Below are 16,566 nucleotides of genomic sequence, written 5' to 3' on the forward strand. Positions count from 1 at the left end.
CTGTTAACACTATAATAATTAAATAAAAATTAGATAATTATTATCTCGAGAAATGTCTGTTTCTTCCTTGAAAGAAAATCTGAGTAATAATTGATATCTGAGTAATAATTGATATCTAAGTATCCAATACCAGGTAATTAGGTAATGGCAAGGATGGACAAGGATAAAATACAGACAGCACCGTTTGCTATGGCTTTTGACAGCATCATATAAGAACACTTCTGCTGAAAAAAAATCACTGTTTAGGATTAAAAATTATACTGCATTATATTTGTTAATCAATGCATTTGTATATTAATACCTGATGTGAAATATTTTCAGATTTATTTAGAGACTGAGTGAACCAATTTTATAGAAAACATTCTCATATCAAAGAGCTCTGGTTAAGTCCAGATGGGACATCGAAAAATCGATGGGAAACCAGCTAATCTTAACTGGTTTCCCAGATGGGAAACCAGTTAAGATTAGCCATCTAGATCTAACAGAAGTTCTTTATTCACATATTCACTTTCTAATCAACAGGAGGCTGGGGGGTTCATATTCTGCCATGGATATGAATGCTTGTGATTGTTTTTAGGATGGGGTGAATTTCACTGGCTAGTGTGAGACCACTATCCTGACATTGGAGAAGTGGCTTGAAAAAAAAAAATTCCATGTTTGATCTCTAGAGTAGGGATTTCCAGAGTGTGTGAAAAAAATATAAAAATTATATTTAAGAAAAATAAATAGAAAAAATATATAAATTTAAAAGGAAAAAAAATCCTTAGCCCAGCCAAAAGGTTTAACGTACTATATTTTTACAACTTTTCATGGGTAGTAAAAAATAAAATAAAATAAAAATAATTAATTAATCTGTTCTCTCTCTCTCTCTTGATTAGACTTAATATTCCTATAAATAACTTGAAACATGATGAAAATTTAAAAATAAGATCACAGCAAATAGAAAACAATTTAACAAAAATTAGAAACAGAAAAACAGCCGGAAGCTAAAATACAGAATGAGTTATCAAAACATGAAGGAAGAAAAATCATATTTCAGCTGAAACATAGGCATAGATGTTGCAAATTATTCATGATTTAAAGTTTGTGCAATACTGTTAAAACAAGAAAAATATTAAAAAAAAAAAAGCAGATGGATAGATGAAAAATATTACAGTTTCAATTTTCAAAAAGTTGTTAATTAATCTATCAGTAACTATCTTGAATCTATAAAAAGTTATTCAGGAAGTTACAAATGAATCTTTGATATTCAAATATGAACAACAAAGTTTCTGATCTAGAAAATCATGCATAAATGCAATATTTATAGTAAAACAATCCAAGAAAAAAAATACAGAAAATCAGACTTTAGTTTTCATAGGTTTTATAGATTTACATAAGCATCCGATAGTATGAAATTACAAGATACTTTAAATGCAGACAGTGAAGCTTATCAAAGATATTTACACAGATCATAAATGTGTAATAATAATAAAAAAATAATAATTATTATTATTATTATACATTTATGATTCAGGACCTCTATGGAGTTACAAGACTCATTGTGGAAGGCCCACCATAGAAAACACAGAGTCTATCATACCACTCCTTGAACCCATCGACCGTTCGTGCTCTCAGCACTCTATCAGGCAATGCATTCCATGGTTCAACAACCCTCCATGCAAAGAAATCACATTAATGAAAAATTAGTTCACTCAAATCACTCCAAGAACTCCACAGTGTCAACCCTGTAACTACCTCTCAACAGTTTAAATGTTTCAATCATATCACCTCTCTTTCTATCTACCAAACTTTGCAGTCCACATTTCCTCAGTCTAACATTGTACAGTCCCTCATAACTAACATTGTACAGTCCCAATATAATCTTTGTTATGTGTGTCTGCACTATTTCCAAGGTTAATTTATCCCCTTCAAATTCTGGGGACCAAATCTGAGCACAATAGTCTAAGTGTGGTCTGATCAGGCATTATACAATGGAATGACAACTCTTTTATCTCTGCTGGTCAGCATCCTTCTCAGTACCGCAGCCATCTTCTAGATTATTTTCACCACCTTTGTGATATGTTCTCTGAATAAGGTACAGGAATAATAATAGAAAAAATTGAAATGAAAAAAGGATTATTGTTCAATATTTTAAAAGATGAAATAATAGCAAAACTAAACAACAAGAAGTTAAATGCCATAAAAAGCTGATAATTAATAAATCTAATCTGCATACAGATTATGTAGTCATGGTGGCACACCACAGAATGGAATTTACAAAAGAAGTAGTTCATTTCCAAACAGATATGTTAAAAATATAATACAGAAATATTAATTGAAAAACACTCAAAACACTTGTAATTAGTAGACAACTAATTAGGTGTAAGTCAGAAATGAACTCTATGAATTTTAAATGCTACTTCAGATTAACTCAGAAAGAATAAATAATAGAAGACCTTGGTTTGCTTTAAGTCACTTAAGCACAAACAAGATTTCCAGATGTTTAAATAAAATGATATGGAAGAAATAAATTTAAATACAGCAATCCCTTGATTAGAATCCCAATGCGTTCTTTAAAACAGGTGCGTTAATCAAAAACACACTAATCGAATATAATAACCTATGGGAAAATGTATAATTCATTCCTCAGATTTCTTTTTTGACCCTTAATTTTTTTTATAAAAGAATTAGGGTATGTCTCAGGGCCTAGTTAAAGGAAAACCATGAAGACAATAGAACATATTCAGAATATAAATTTATTATTCTGCTTCTTAACAAAGAATTGAGCTAACATAGTTTGGCAGGCATTCTGTTTCTCTTTTTTCATACAACTGATGGCATGACCCTATTGCCTCTTCTGCAAATTTTAATGGTTCTCTCTTCACCAGGGTCAGTTTCTAAGCATTGCTGCTTAAAAACTTTGATTGTAAGAAAACTATTTTCACATTGTTTCTGTGAAACCTCTTTGGGCTTGTCAGTGATTAAATTTTCTTCATATTCTTCAGGATCTTCCCGCTGTGTATCTAAATTTAGCAGGTCGAAATCATTCAACTTCTCAGAATGAGATTTGATTAACTTAGATTCATTTGAAAAGCCTCTAAAATCATTTGCACAATGTGGAAAAATGTGTTTCCAAACGGCTCGCATATTGCTAGAAGTAATTTCATTCGACTTTGCGACTTTATAACCAGGCTGAGATTTCTCTGATTTGGCTAGAAAAGTCTTGGAAGGCATATGCTTCCAAAAAAAGGCAGGTTTCATTGACATTAAATATTTATTGATCACAATAGTCTCCTTCTCACACAATTTTCTTCAAAATCTCTGGATATCTCCTTATCTGCACTTGTAGCTTCTGCTGTGATTAGAATATTATGTAGGCTATTTCTCTTTATGAAATGCTCAAATCATCCAGCATTAATGTGGAATTCTTCTTTTCGATCATTGATAGCCCTTTCTTTCCAGGTTACAAAGAGTCAATGCTTTTGATTTAATAAGGCCAGTGTTTAGCGGGATCTGTTTTTGGTTACAATCTTCGATCCATGTAAAAAGAATTCTCTCTAATTCAATCATTATAATACTTTGATTTTGAGTGCACGCATGATGAACTTGAAGCATGAACCTTTCTCTTTGTATTCAGCAGTTGATTCACCCATTTTTGTGTTCTTGTCCTATCTCTGCTCTGGACTTGCCTTGTTCATTTTTCTTTATTATTTCAAGTTTTTCTTCCAATGAGATTACTTTTAGCATCATTTTCACACTTCTATTTTTTGCTTACTACCATAATTCTTTTACTCGTGATTAAAGGTTAGGAAAATAATTTAAAATGAAAAAGTAAGGCAAACAATTTCACGTGATATGATCAGCAAAATGCTATGTAAAGCAGATGACATGAATTTTGGCGGTAAATTTGGAACATAGTGTACATGGAAAGATGTAGTATACCATTAAAAAATAACTTTGTAAAATGTTTCAAATCGGTAACTAAATTATTTCATTCTGGTGAGCGATTTTTTAAAATAGCCATAAAAAATTTATAGATTGAAAATTTTAAAATCTGTAGCATTTATTTTTAAGATGTATATAGGTGCACTAATCAAATTTGGGTATAAAAAAATGATGCACTAATCGAGGGCACATTAATCGAGGAATTGCTGTATTGTAACTAAGATAAGTATGTATGTATTCTTCGTTTTCTTTCTTCTTCTCTTCCGTCTAAGACGGGTTGAGTCTTCTCTATTCCTTGCTGTTCGAAAAAGTTCCTTATATGTTCTGCATCCCGAGATGTTCTTTATTAATTTCAGCCAGGTAATTCTTGGTCTTCCAGGTCTTCTTTTTTCAGTTGGAAAAGTATTGATTAGGACGTTAGGAAGTCTGTCTGCATCCATGCGTACAGTGTGTCCAAACCATCTCAGTTGTTGTTTTCTAATTTTTTCAATTATTGTCTTTTTATACAATAGTTCTTGTCTGACTGTGATGTTTGTTTTCTTTTCTATCCAACTTGTTCTATTTATTTTTCTTAAGCATTTCATTTCAAATGCCAGCAGTTTTTTCTCCTCTCTTTTTTTAACTGTCCACGCTTCTGCTCCATAGATGACTGTTGGTATAATTATTGCTTCATATAATTTGATTTTGGCTTGTTTAGATATCTTGTTTGTTTTCCAGATTTTCTGTAATTTTCCCACGGTGGTCCATCCTATCGCTATTCTGTGTTTGATTGTTTTGAGTTCATCTATTGTTTCTGTTAGTTTTGATCCAAGGTATATGAAGTTGTCTACTTGTTCTAATTGTTCTCCATTTAGGGTGGCTGAGAAGGTAGTTCTGTTCCTCCCTATTTTCATCACTTTTGTCTTTTGTATATTTATTGTCATGTCATATGTTTTACAGGTTTCATTTAGCTTGTTGATCAACTTTTGTAGTTCATTTGGGGTTCTTGCAAGAAGGACGAGATCATCTGCATACTTGATATTATTTATGTTTAAACCGTTGACATTGATTCCAGGCTCATTGTCTATTGCTTTCTTTACAACTTCTTCTAGATATATGCTGAATAGGCATGGGGATAATGGGCATCCTTGCATTACTCCTTTTTGGATCTCTATGGGTTCTGTTGTGAGTGTGTCCTTTTTAATTATTGCATTTGTCTTAGAGTAATATTTTATCAGAAACTGTATTATATATTTGTCTATTGCTTTTTCTAGTAGAATTTTGAGAAGGATTTCTCTGTTGATGTTATCGAAAGCTTGTTTAAAGTCCACAAAACAACAATATAGTTCTTTATGGTCTTCCCAGCTGAGTTTGCTAGTTGGTGCAATGTGAAAATTTGGTCTATTGTTGAATAGTTTCCTCGGAAACCAGCTTGTTCTATGCCTATCATTTCTTTGTAGGTGTTTTTTAATCTATTTTGTATAATTCTTATGAATATTTTATAGGTGTGAGGGAGTAAATTGATTGGTCTGTAATTTCTGCAGTCTCTTTTGTCTCCTTTCTTGTATATTGGGATGATCTTTCCAGTTCTCCAGTCATCTGGGATCTCTCCTGTTTGTAGTATTTTATTGAATAGGGTTGTTAAATATTCTATTGATATGCTGCCTCCATATGACCACAGTTCAGTAGGGATAGTATCAATGCCTGGTGCTTTATTGTTTTTCATCTGTTTTATTGCGTATCTAACTTCTTCTTGTAAAATTTTTGGGTGATCATTATTTTCTTCTATTGTTGGCATTGTAGTTTTGTTTCCTTGGTGGAAGATAGTCTTAAAATGGTTTGACCAGATTCTTCTTATATATTCAATATTCCCGGTTTCAGTCATCTTGTTGTTCATCATTGTTACTGCTTTTGCTGAGAATTCCTTTGTAATTTCTCTTACAGTATCATGGAAGACTTTTAGGTTGTTTCGTTGGTATGCTTCTTGGCATTTCTTAGCTTTTTCTTCTAACCATTTTTCTTTGGCTTTTTTGTATAGGTTATCAACTTTATTTTTTAGTGCTCTGTATTTTTCTCTATTCTCTTCATTGTTTTGTTGGTTTACAAGTATCTTGGCTTCTCTTTTCTCTTCTATGGTAGCTATGATTTCTTGGGTTATCCACTGTTTGTTTATTTTGGGTTTGGAACCTAGAGTGTCTTTTGCAATTGATAACACTGTTTCTTTTCCTTCTTCCCAGAATTTTCCGCTGTTCTGTAAGATGGAGGGTTTTAATTTCAAGCACATCTGTTCTAAAAATCGACTTCTGCTTGAGCTATCTTTTAGTTTTAATAGGTTGATGTTTTCTTCTTTTCTGATATTATTTTTCCTGTTGAATTTTATCTTCACTTTGGCAGTTAATATTTCGTGGTCAGTGTCAAAATCAAAACTTCTTAATGTTCGTACATTATTTACTGATCTTTTCCATTGTTTGTTTATGATGATATAGTCTATGCAGTTCTTTATATTACCATCTGGGGATGTCCATATATATTTATTATTAGGGCGTTGATAGAACAATGTGTTTGTAATCATTAGATCGTTTGCTTTACAGAAGTGGAGTAATTATTCTCCTCTGTCGTTAAGCTCTCCGTATCCAAATTTCCCAATCACATCTTTTTTGTCTGCTGTGAGCTGTCCTATTTTAGCATTAAAATCTCCCATCACTATCATGAGTTCTCTATTTTTGGGATTATCTATTTCCTGTTGTAGTTCTTCATAGAAATTTTCTATTTCTTACTCTGAATGGTTACTGTCTGGTGCATATATTTGGATTATTTTAATTGTTTGACCTTTTTCTTTTGCTTGAAGTTTGGCTGTTATTATTCTAGGAGACACTGGGTTTATTTCAATTACTGAGTGTGTAAGTTTCTTTTCAATTAGTAATGCAACTCCTTCTCTGTGTATGTTATCTTTTCTTCCTGAGAAGTACAGTCTTCCTTCTGGTAAAGCCATGAATCCATCTCTGCACCAATGTGTCTCTGATAAACCTAAAATACTCCATTTCAGTCTTTTTAAATTTTCTTGGACTAATTGTAATTTTCCAGGTCGGTATAGTGATCTTATGTTGAGGGTGGCTACATGTTTCACATCCTTGGCTGACCACATTGCTGATTTCTCACCTACTCTATGTGGTCTTTGAGTAGGTGCGTCGGTTGTCCCGTATGCAGTAGCACTATCTCGGTTTGTAGACTTTCTCCTGCTCATGAAAGTTACTGGCATAATAATGTAGCAAGCTTGCCATGCCTCTGCTACATCCTTTGGTCCACGGCTCTTTATTCTTTATTCAGAGCAACCCATTTGGGTTTCCCCCATCTGCCACCCGGGGGATGCACCTGGTAGGAGTGTGGTCTCCCCCAAGTATGTATGTATGTATAAAAGTATGTATGTATGTATAATGTATATATGTATGTATGTATGTAGTATGTATGTATGTATAAAAGTATAATATGACAAGTTTTAACTTGCATCTGAAATAAGAGCTGAAACAGTTAAGATCCAACAGTTAAACATTACTACAGAAATGAAGACACTTTAGGAAAACAAAATTTGATAAGAAATGAAGAGATAGAAAATTGAAACCAAGTACTAACAGAACCAACCGAAAGATCATCAAAATGGTGGAACAGTATATTGAAATGAACACTGTCACAGCAGGTCTAAGAAGTTCAAAGAGATACCAAAACAAGCTTCATCTGAAAATACTTGCCATCTAATGTGAAGAGAATTTCTGGAAAAAAACTGACCACAATGTAAAGAGTTATTAATAGTTTTTATATTTCATTCTTGTTCAAAAATTAAATCTCCTTCCTTCTATCTGCAAAGGATAAAATTATTCCTGTGGCAAAGAAAAAAATTCCTTCACATTCTAAATTATTATGAATAGGCTGTAAGATAAGATAAGATAAAATAAGATTCTGGGGTATTATGTGGAAGTAAGATGATAAGAATTTATGGACTACATTTGAACTCACTTGCGCAAGAGAAATCTGAACATGATTACTAGCTCTGACTAATGAACACGGAGATAAAATTGCAACGGTAGCACTTAAAAGAGCTATTCTCCAACACTGTAGCTCTTTTTGGAGAGTAGTCATGAATTTTTATTCAAAGAATCTTGAGGCTTTTCTCTATAACTTAACCAGAACAAAAAAATAAAATGATTCGCTGTCCATTTTTATATATTTTAAGACTGATCATCTAAAACAAAAAAAAACATAATTTATAATTTCACATACTTATTATCTTTAACTTTTACGTTTATCTAAATTATGTTTAATTTTTCTGTTAAATGAATTAACATAGTTTAGTTAAACATAATTTAACTAACACCACAACAAACACTGAACTTGAAATCTGATTACAAATCCCTTTGAATAAATTAAAATGACAGAAAATTAGAAGGGATGGAAGTCTGTTGATATGTCAATTATCAGTGCAGCTTTGTATTTTTGCTATTAATAAGAGAATGAAAAAACAAGATTTCATACATCCAAATCAATCAGTATTATGATCCATTCAAATCTGTATATATATTTTTAATCAGAATATGGAACTATGCTATATTTGTTTAATGGAAAGAAAATGAGAGCATGATAATTTATCAATCTTTCATTGATAGGAATGATAAACACTGCTGCCACCATATGCCAAAACAATATTTACTGTGTGAAGACAGTAAAGATTATAGTTTTGGTAAGTGGTAATGATGATAAAGACTATATCTTCTTGATCTCCAAATCTAGAAAAGTCATTATTTATATAAATTTTCCAACAGCATTGTAACAACAAAATCAGAAACAGCAGCCCTCTCTCAGCATTTATGACAAGCTTTAATTGCATAACTGAATACTTACTTCATGGACAAATCTTCTTTCAAATGAAGTCAGTGAAGGAGGAAAGCTGAATTTATCTTTCGAGTTGTCCTTCATAAAATTTTCTATCATGTCACAAATTTTTGCTTTTTTTAACTCCTGACTGAAATATGTTAAATTAGTATATAAATTCTTATCAATTTATGCAGAAGCAAAAATGAATAATGCAAATAATTTTCTTATGAATTGGCATTATGATTTTTATACAAAAACAACAATCTATAATTATTATCACATCTTTTAGCATATTGTCTGGTTTATTGTTAGCCCTCTTATATTAATTGCTCCTAAAATGGTCTCAAATTTTTTTTTATCAGATCTAATGGTAAAAGTATCAGAAGAAAAAATATTTTGTTTTGTTTTTAGTTTTGTGATTCAAAGGATTATTTTTGGAATTATTTTCCAAATGTTTGAAGGAAGTACAGGAAGATGGTTTAATGTTAAATCTGGTGTGAGACAAGGATGTACATTATCCCCTCTGTTATTCATTATCTATATGGATCACATTATGAAGGAAAGTGGTATTAAACATGATATCAAAATTGGAGATGTTAATGTCAGCTCTTTGCTTTATGCGGATGATGTTATACTTCTAAATAAATCCGCTACAAGTTTCTCTGACTAAATTGAATAGCTGTTGTAATAGATATGGTATGAAGGTCAGCAATAAAAAGACAAAGACAATGAAAATAGGCAGAATCATTAAAAATGTCAACTGTGTTGTGAATGGAGAACCTGTGGAACAAGTAAAACATTTCAGCCATTTAGGCATGATTTTTACTGAAGATGGTAAATTAAATATAGAAATAGACAACAGAATCAGCAAAGCTGGTATGGTAGGAAGTCAATTGAATAAATTCATATGGAATAAGAGAGAAATTAGTCGGAACACTAAATTAGCTGTATACAAGACAGTGTTCAAACCAGTTTTAACTTATGGATCTGAGAGCTGGGTCAGAAGTAAAACACTTGACCAAAGACTAGAGACCGCAGATATGAGAGTCCTGAGAAAGATTATAGGCGTGAACAGATGGCATCAATGGCAGTATCATATTAAAAATGAGGATATTAGGAAAGAACTTGACATTGTCAGCATCCAGGAATGCGTTAGCAGAGCTAATCTCAGGTGGTATGGTCACTTAAACAGAATGGGCGAAGAAAGATTAGCAAAACAAGTGTTCTCTGCCAGGTTGGCAGCAAAACGACCCAGAGGAAGACCAAGATATAGGTGGATTGATACGGTACAAAGTGCTTTAGACGATAGAAATATAAGATCTGATAATGTTGGAGTGTTGACAAGTAACAGACTGATTTGGAGGAAAATTGTAGATAGGAAATTAATAATGATGTAATTTTTTTCATGTAGTACTATCATATCCTGTACACCCCTTGAGGGTACATGGCAGGAATTTGATGATGATGATGATAATAAAAAGAATTATTTTTTTATTAAATGAGGTCATTTCAAGACTTCCACTTCACCTACACTATCCAGGGATGCTAACTAAGGCATTTGGGCACACATTCCATTGTTCCTCGATAATAATATTACATATTTATTTAAAATTATCATGAAACAATTTTTAAAGTTTTAAAATCTACGTGGAGCAATCTAATGTGTGCCCAAATGCGGTAGAAAGCACCCCTGAGTAATAAGGGTGAAGTGGCAAAACAAAAAAATTGCCTCTTTCAATAAAACTTTGTCTTTAGACAAAGTTTTATTGAAAACAAATAAATTTTAACCCACATACTAATTATTATGCAGAACAAAATGAGAAAATATGCTAAATAAAATGTAAGTATTAATAAAATCTTAACATTTTTATTCTTATTAGGAGGAATCAACTAAGATCAGAACACCTTGTTGTGTTCAGCTATATATTTATTCATCTTCTGAATCTTTGGCAGTCGGCTGTTTGCTTGCCTACTGAGCAAATGATGTGGACAGCTGAGAATCATCGATAGTAGAAGCTTCGTCGGCTTTTTAAAAAAACATTCTTATTGGACGCTGCCGTTTTTGTCTCTTCAATTCAGTAAACAGGTTCTGCAAAGGTTCCAATGCTTCTGTTATTGTGCGAGTAATTTTTATGTTGCACTCCATCATTGAATCATAATCCATTATCTGTTCCTTTAAAGTTTGAGCCGTTCGAAATATCGTGGTAAATTTTTTAAGTGTCCAAGCTAGTGGTTCTTGTTCACTTTCATCCACTTCGTCATCTTGTTCTATAGAAGATTTTGCAATGTTAGATCTGAAATAGGCGACTTCAAATTTTACATGACATCACCATTCCAGAATCTAACAATTAACAAAAAATATATATGCATACTTATCTTTCAACGCAGTGTAACTATGTTTTTTTTTTGTAACAACATCATGTAAGATAAAACTGTGAATTATGTGAATTTAAATTAATGTATCTATATGTCTAGCATGAATGTAAGTCAGCAAAAGGGTCAGATATGAAAGAAATCATTAGTGAAATTTTATAAATGAAAGAATGCGTATTATTCAGCAACATAGGGCAAAGATCGCCCTAATACTATAAGAGCAGCGTAAGCACTCCCGGGCATCACATCTAAGAAGACATCATGACGCATACGTTTCCAGAAACAAGAAGTCCTTCGGTGAAGTCACCCAGCCTGAGACCAATGAGTGAGACGATAAGAGAAATTCAAACTCAGAAAGGTGGCGCTCTAGGGGAGCAAATAAAACCCGCGACACGAAAGTAAATCACCCCGGTTTTTTCTTGTTCCTGCATTTCTCTTTGTGTGCTCCAAGAGTTCATCGCAGTTCAGTTCTCATTTTGTGAGCTGACTTACGAAAAGTTCCGGCATGACACCGCAGCAGATTTCGGCAAGATCAACCGTAGGCCATCAATGAGAAGGTCATCGACGTAAAACCTTAGCAGAGAGATAGCGCCCAGCTCAGGCGAGCACGTGTAACCCACATGGCGATAAGATCGAGACAAACAGAGTCATAACAAAGAAGGAAGGACGGAAGAAAACCGATAAAGAATAGATAAGTACTCTCACTTGTTCTAGCCCCTTTTGAGAATTGACTAACAGTGTTAAGAGAATGCATCTTAAAATTTGTAATGGAAGAAAGAGTGAAGAACTAAGATTTATGTAAATGACTATCCTTTTGAAATGAACTTTAAGAACTTTCAGTTAGATAGAGATTCTGTTGTAATTAATCCGAGAGAGATTATTTATGTGCTAAAATGCCTAAATGTCCAATTGAGCTGTAATTAAGAATGTATTATATGTTGAGTTATTAAATTTGCTAACATTTTGAAGTCAATGCATATTGGTTTTAAGAGTGAGAGAGTGAAAGAATGGTAGAAGCTAAAATTAGATTTGATAACTACTTTAACTTGTATGGCATTATATAATGAGTTTAATAAATATTTTGATTCCTTACTTACATGTGTTTCTGATCATGATGACTGACCCTGACTCTTCATAAAACATCGAACCTGTGATCGTGTGTGCGTGCGGGGATACCCAAATTGAAAATAGTAGGGCACGACTGCAAATAAAATAAGCCAGAGAACCCAAGACTTCTAAGAATTCAATTAACATTATTAGTGGCACCTGATATTCTATGATTATCCTAAAGGCTGAGTTTATCTCTAACCTTAAGGCCCAGGCTGGTGCAGATAAAAAATAAATTTTGCCTGAGTGACCAGGATAACTCATGGAATTCAGGAAACAGGTAATTTCTGGTGGCATTTGAAAGGTTAAATTACGTAAGAAAAGGTATAAGAGAAGCGAGACATAACGTTAAGATTAATATTAATGAAGATCACATAACAATAGTGCAACCGACTTAACAAAGAGGTACATGCGATAGAATTTGATATAGCGGCTGAAGTAGGAAAGGATAAAGTTAAATATATTGCCTCGATATATCAATATCAGAGATATACGACGCAACAGCAAGATCTTTCAACTCCTTGTTAGTGAGCACCTCACGATGTCCATCTGTGCAATCATTCAATTCTTCTTCCGTCATATCGTCAAATTCCTCTCCACCTATTTTCCGTGCTGTATTAATTATCGTTGTTATCTGTGAGTTAATATCAGGGGTGTTTTGGGAATTATAAATGGTATCACTCCACAAATTCTTCCAGCAAGCAGTTACCATTTTGGTTTCAATTCATCCATTGCTCACTTGATGAATACAATTGCATCTGCAATTTAAATATTTTCTAGCATTCCATGACTCCAACATCAGCAGAATCTTCAACCATTGCATGAATCATATCGAAAACTTGCCGAGTATATGAGGCTTTGAAGCATCTAATGACGTCTTGATTGAGTGGCTGAAGCAATGAGGTTATATTAGGTGGGAAGAAAACCACTTGAACATTTTCATCTTTGGTGACTAGTGACTCAGGGTGCCCTGGAGCATTGTCTATTATCAATAAAATTTTAAATAGTAATATTTCCCTCTCCAAGTATTTTTTCACCTCCAGAATAAAACATCAATGGAACCATTCCGTAAATTACACAGCCATGACCCATGCTTTCGGATTTGATTGCCAAAAAACAGACAGACAACTTTTGTTCTTGTTCTTAAGGGCACGTGGATTCTATGCTCGGTAAACAAAGCCAGGTTTAATTGTATGATCAGCTGCATTGCCACAAAGTACCAGCATCAATCTGTCCTTAAATGCTTTAAAGTCTGGTGCTTGCTTCACATTTTTATGGATGTAGGTCTGTTGGGGTATTTTCTTCCAAACGATGTCAGCTTCATCACAATTAAAAACTTGCTTAGGATGATAATCTTTCTCTGCAATAATTTTTTAAAATTCTGCTGGGAACAATGCAGAAGCTTTTTCATCAGCCGATGCAGACTCTCCCGTTATTTTTATGTTTTTTAGATTAAACCAAGTTTTGAATCTATGCAACCAGCCCTTGCTTGCTGAAAATGACTTTTCTTCCTCTTCTGTTTCGTCTTGCAGCCGCATGTCTTCATATAGGATCAATGCTTTTTGTCGTAATGTGTTACCGTCAATAGGAATCCTTTTTCTTGTCATGTCTTCCAACCACAAACTCAGAGCTTTCTTTATCTCGAGTAATGCCTTATCACACACTGTACCAATAATGTTTGTAGATTTGGCTGCAACAGAAAGACTGGCATGAATTTTTACTTTGTTCTTCAACACTTCACATATCGAAGACTCATTTTTATTATAGATCTTGGCAACAGTTGCAATTGACTTTTTTTCAACTTCAATCATATTGATAATCTTTGATTTTTCACTAATACTGATCACTTCATGTCTCCTCTTCAGTTTTGAAGCCATTTTTAAATTTTCACAATTTATTTGCTTGAATTTAAATGCCATTTTTAATTGCAACGACAGACAATTGACTTATTTCTTTGACAATTAAAGTAAAACTAAACATGAACAAACACACATGTTTAAGTCCATGCGCACAGTAAAACTAGCGTGTTTAGACAAGTTTTCAGCCTGCATGTATGCATGTTTCAACCGGTGCAGCACTCGACCATTTTGTGTGCTTTTTTCGAACCGCAGATACCAAAACCCACACATATGGGGGAGCCTACTGTATTTACATGCACTAATATTTTATTATCTATCATTATTTTACTTCCTACTGGGTGTTCTCCTTTGAAAGCAATAATTTCTGCTTTACTTCTGATATTTTCATATTATATTTTTCTGAAATTTCATTTAATGATTTTACTGATCTCTGCAGATCATCTTCTGATGTAGCTAATACAATTTGATCATCTACAAATAATAGTGTATCTATCATTTTTTAAATTAAGGGGATATTAAATCCCACATTGTTTTAAAACCGAATAAGAAACTCAAAGATTGGAATCAGAGAGTTTCGTTTCATGCCGAATATAGTAAACTATAAAAATATCGGCGATTACCAGCGTGAGCTAATGCAAGTAGTCCTAGTACGTAGTACAATACCGGGCAACTCGCAGCAAAGGTGGTAAAGTTCTGATCGTATTCTTGGTATTTTCTGTAATGTAAAAACACATTTCCTAGGAAATGTATGCTGTTATTACATTATGGCAGGAGGTCACTACCCAGACCAGTTTCAGCCTTTTTTGAGGCTTCATCAAAAGAACTTATATACTCTGCTATACGAGTTGTCAAACAGGTGCAACCATTAAGTTACTTAAATATAAAGAGCCAGTAGCCTTCATTTCGGCAATATAAACATTATTAAAATTAAGGGGATATTAATCCCACATTGTTTTAAAACCGAATAAGAAACTCAAAGATTGGAATCTTTGTTTCTTATTCGGTTTTAAAACAATGTGGGATTTAATATCCCCTTAATTTAAATAATGTTTATATCGCTGAAATGAAGCCTATTGACTCTTTATATTCAAGTAACTTAATGAGTGCACCTGTTTGACAACTCGTATAGCAGAGTATATAAGTTCTTTTCGCTATACCCTTTGGTATTAATTTGGTGTCTAGCTACTCACTGATGAAGCCTCAAAAAAGGCTGAAATCGGTCTAGGTAGTGACCTCCTGCCATAATGTAATAACAGCATACATTTCCTAGGAAATGTGTTTTTACAATATGGAAAATACCAAGAATAGCGATCAGAACTTTACCACCTTTGCTGCGAGTTGCCCGGTATTGTACTAAGTACTAGGACTACTTGCATTAGCTCACGCTGGTAATCGCCGATATTTTTATAGTTTACTATATTCGGCATGAAACTTTCTGATTCCAATCTTTGAGTTTCTTGTTTGGTTTTAAAACAATGTGGGATTTAATATCTCCTTAATTTAAATAATGTTTATATCGCCGAAATGAAGCCTATTGACTCTTTATATTTAAGTGTATCTATCTTTATTTGTGGATTTATTTGTACACCAATGTTTCTAAACTTGTGGTCTGCGACAATGGGACAGGTGGTCCACAGGCAAACTTGAATAAATAAATATATATATTTTATGGATATTATTTCTGGGAAAACTCCCATGTTACTCCTCTTAACAAACTCCCATGTTACTCCTCTTTATATTTACAGCTATTTTGCCTGCTTCTGTTTAGGAGTGCCCCTGTTTAAATGTCATTGGCTTTTTTACTCACGGATTCTTATGCCATTGTAAATGTATATTTACCAATAAATATATGTAGCATAAAAGGAAGAAAAATTTACACATACCTTTTTATGGGTGTTGTGGCTTTTCTTCTTTCTGCGATGTCCAAACTACTGTGTGTGTGTGGTTGGGGGGGGGGGGCAATGTGGGAGAATTAAATAGAAATGGAAAAAATCTGGGTTTTTTGAATAATATATATATACACATATATATTATATTATTAGGGATGGGCTGAGCATTTTTTTATATTTATATAGGGTGGGAAAGGGTGAATGGGTTAAAAATAGCAACTGATTTTTAGAGGGGAGGAGGGAAGGGGTTGATGGGGTGCGGTCCGTTTCGACTATGCTTAGTCATTGTCTGAAGGAAGTGGATGCTATGTCAGGTCGGGCAGGTGTTTCTGCTTTTGAAGTGTTTGTGTTACTGCCTATTGGTCGGGGCTGTGACCTCAATTTTATGTTGTGAAGTTTCCAAACCTTGGAGATTATGTAAAATGTGACGCGAACTCCATAAATGTCCACAGGCCCTACATAATCTCCGGGTTTTGGAAGCTTCACAACATAAAATTGAGGTCACAACCCCGACCGATAGGCGGTAACGCAAACACTTCAAAAGCAGAAACACCTACCCGACCTGA

The 16,566-nt window shown here is 33.5% G+C and overlaps 1 protein-coding gene across 7 annotated transcripts in view; it reads right to left on the reverse strand.

The window, feature by feature from the left end:
* Window positions 1-16,566, reverse strand: part of LOC150108661 (DNA-binding protein SMUBP-2-like) — a 240,629-nt gene that overhangs the window by 13,879 nt on the left and 210,184 nt on the right. For 6 of the 7 annotated variants that reach the window (XM_090390909.1, XM_090390907.1, XM_090390911.1 and 3 more), the window contains one exon: window positions 8,800-8,920. The exons of the other annotated variant lie outside the window; for it this stretch is intronic. In XM_090390909.1, coding sequence (XP_090247035.1) covers window positions 8,800-8,920 — 121 coding nt within the window. The remainder of the gene's footprint in view (window positions 1-8,799; window positions 8,921-16,566) is intronic. 7 annotated transcript variants of the gene reach the window in all.

This window comes from Typopeltis vanoorti, chromosome 3 (genome assembly GCF_054136105.1).
Source record: "Typopeltis vanoorti isolate ZY-2024b chromosome 3, IOZ_Tvanoo_1.0, whole genome shotgun sequence".
NCBI lineage: Eukaryota > Metazoa > Arthropoda > Arachnida > Uropygi > Thelyphonidae > Typopeltis > Typopeltis vanoorti.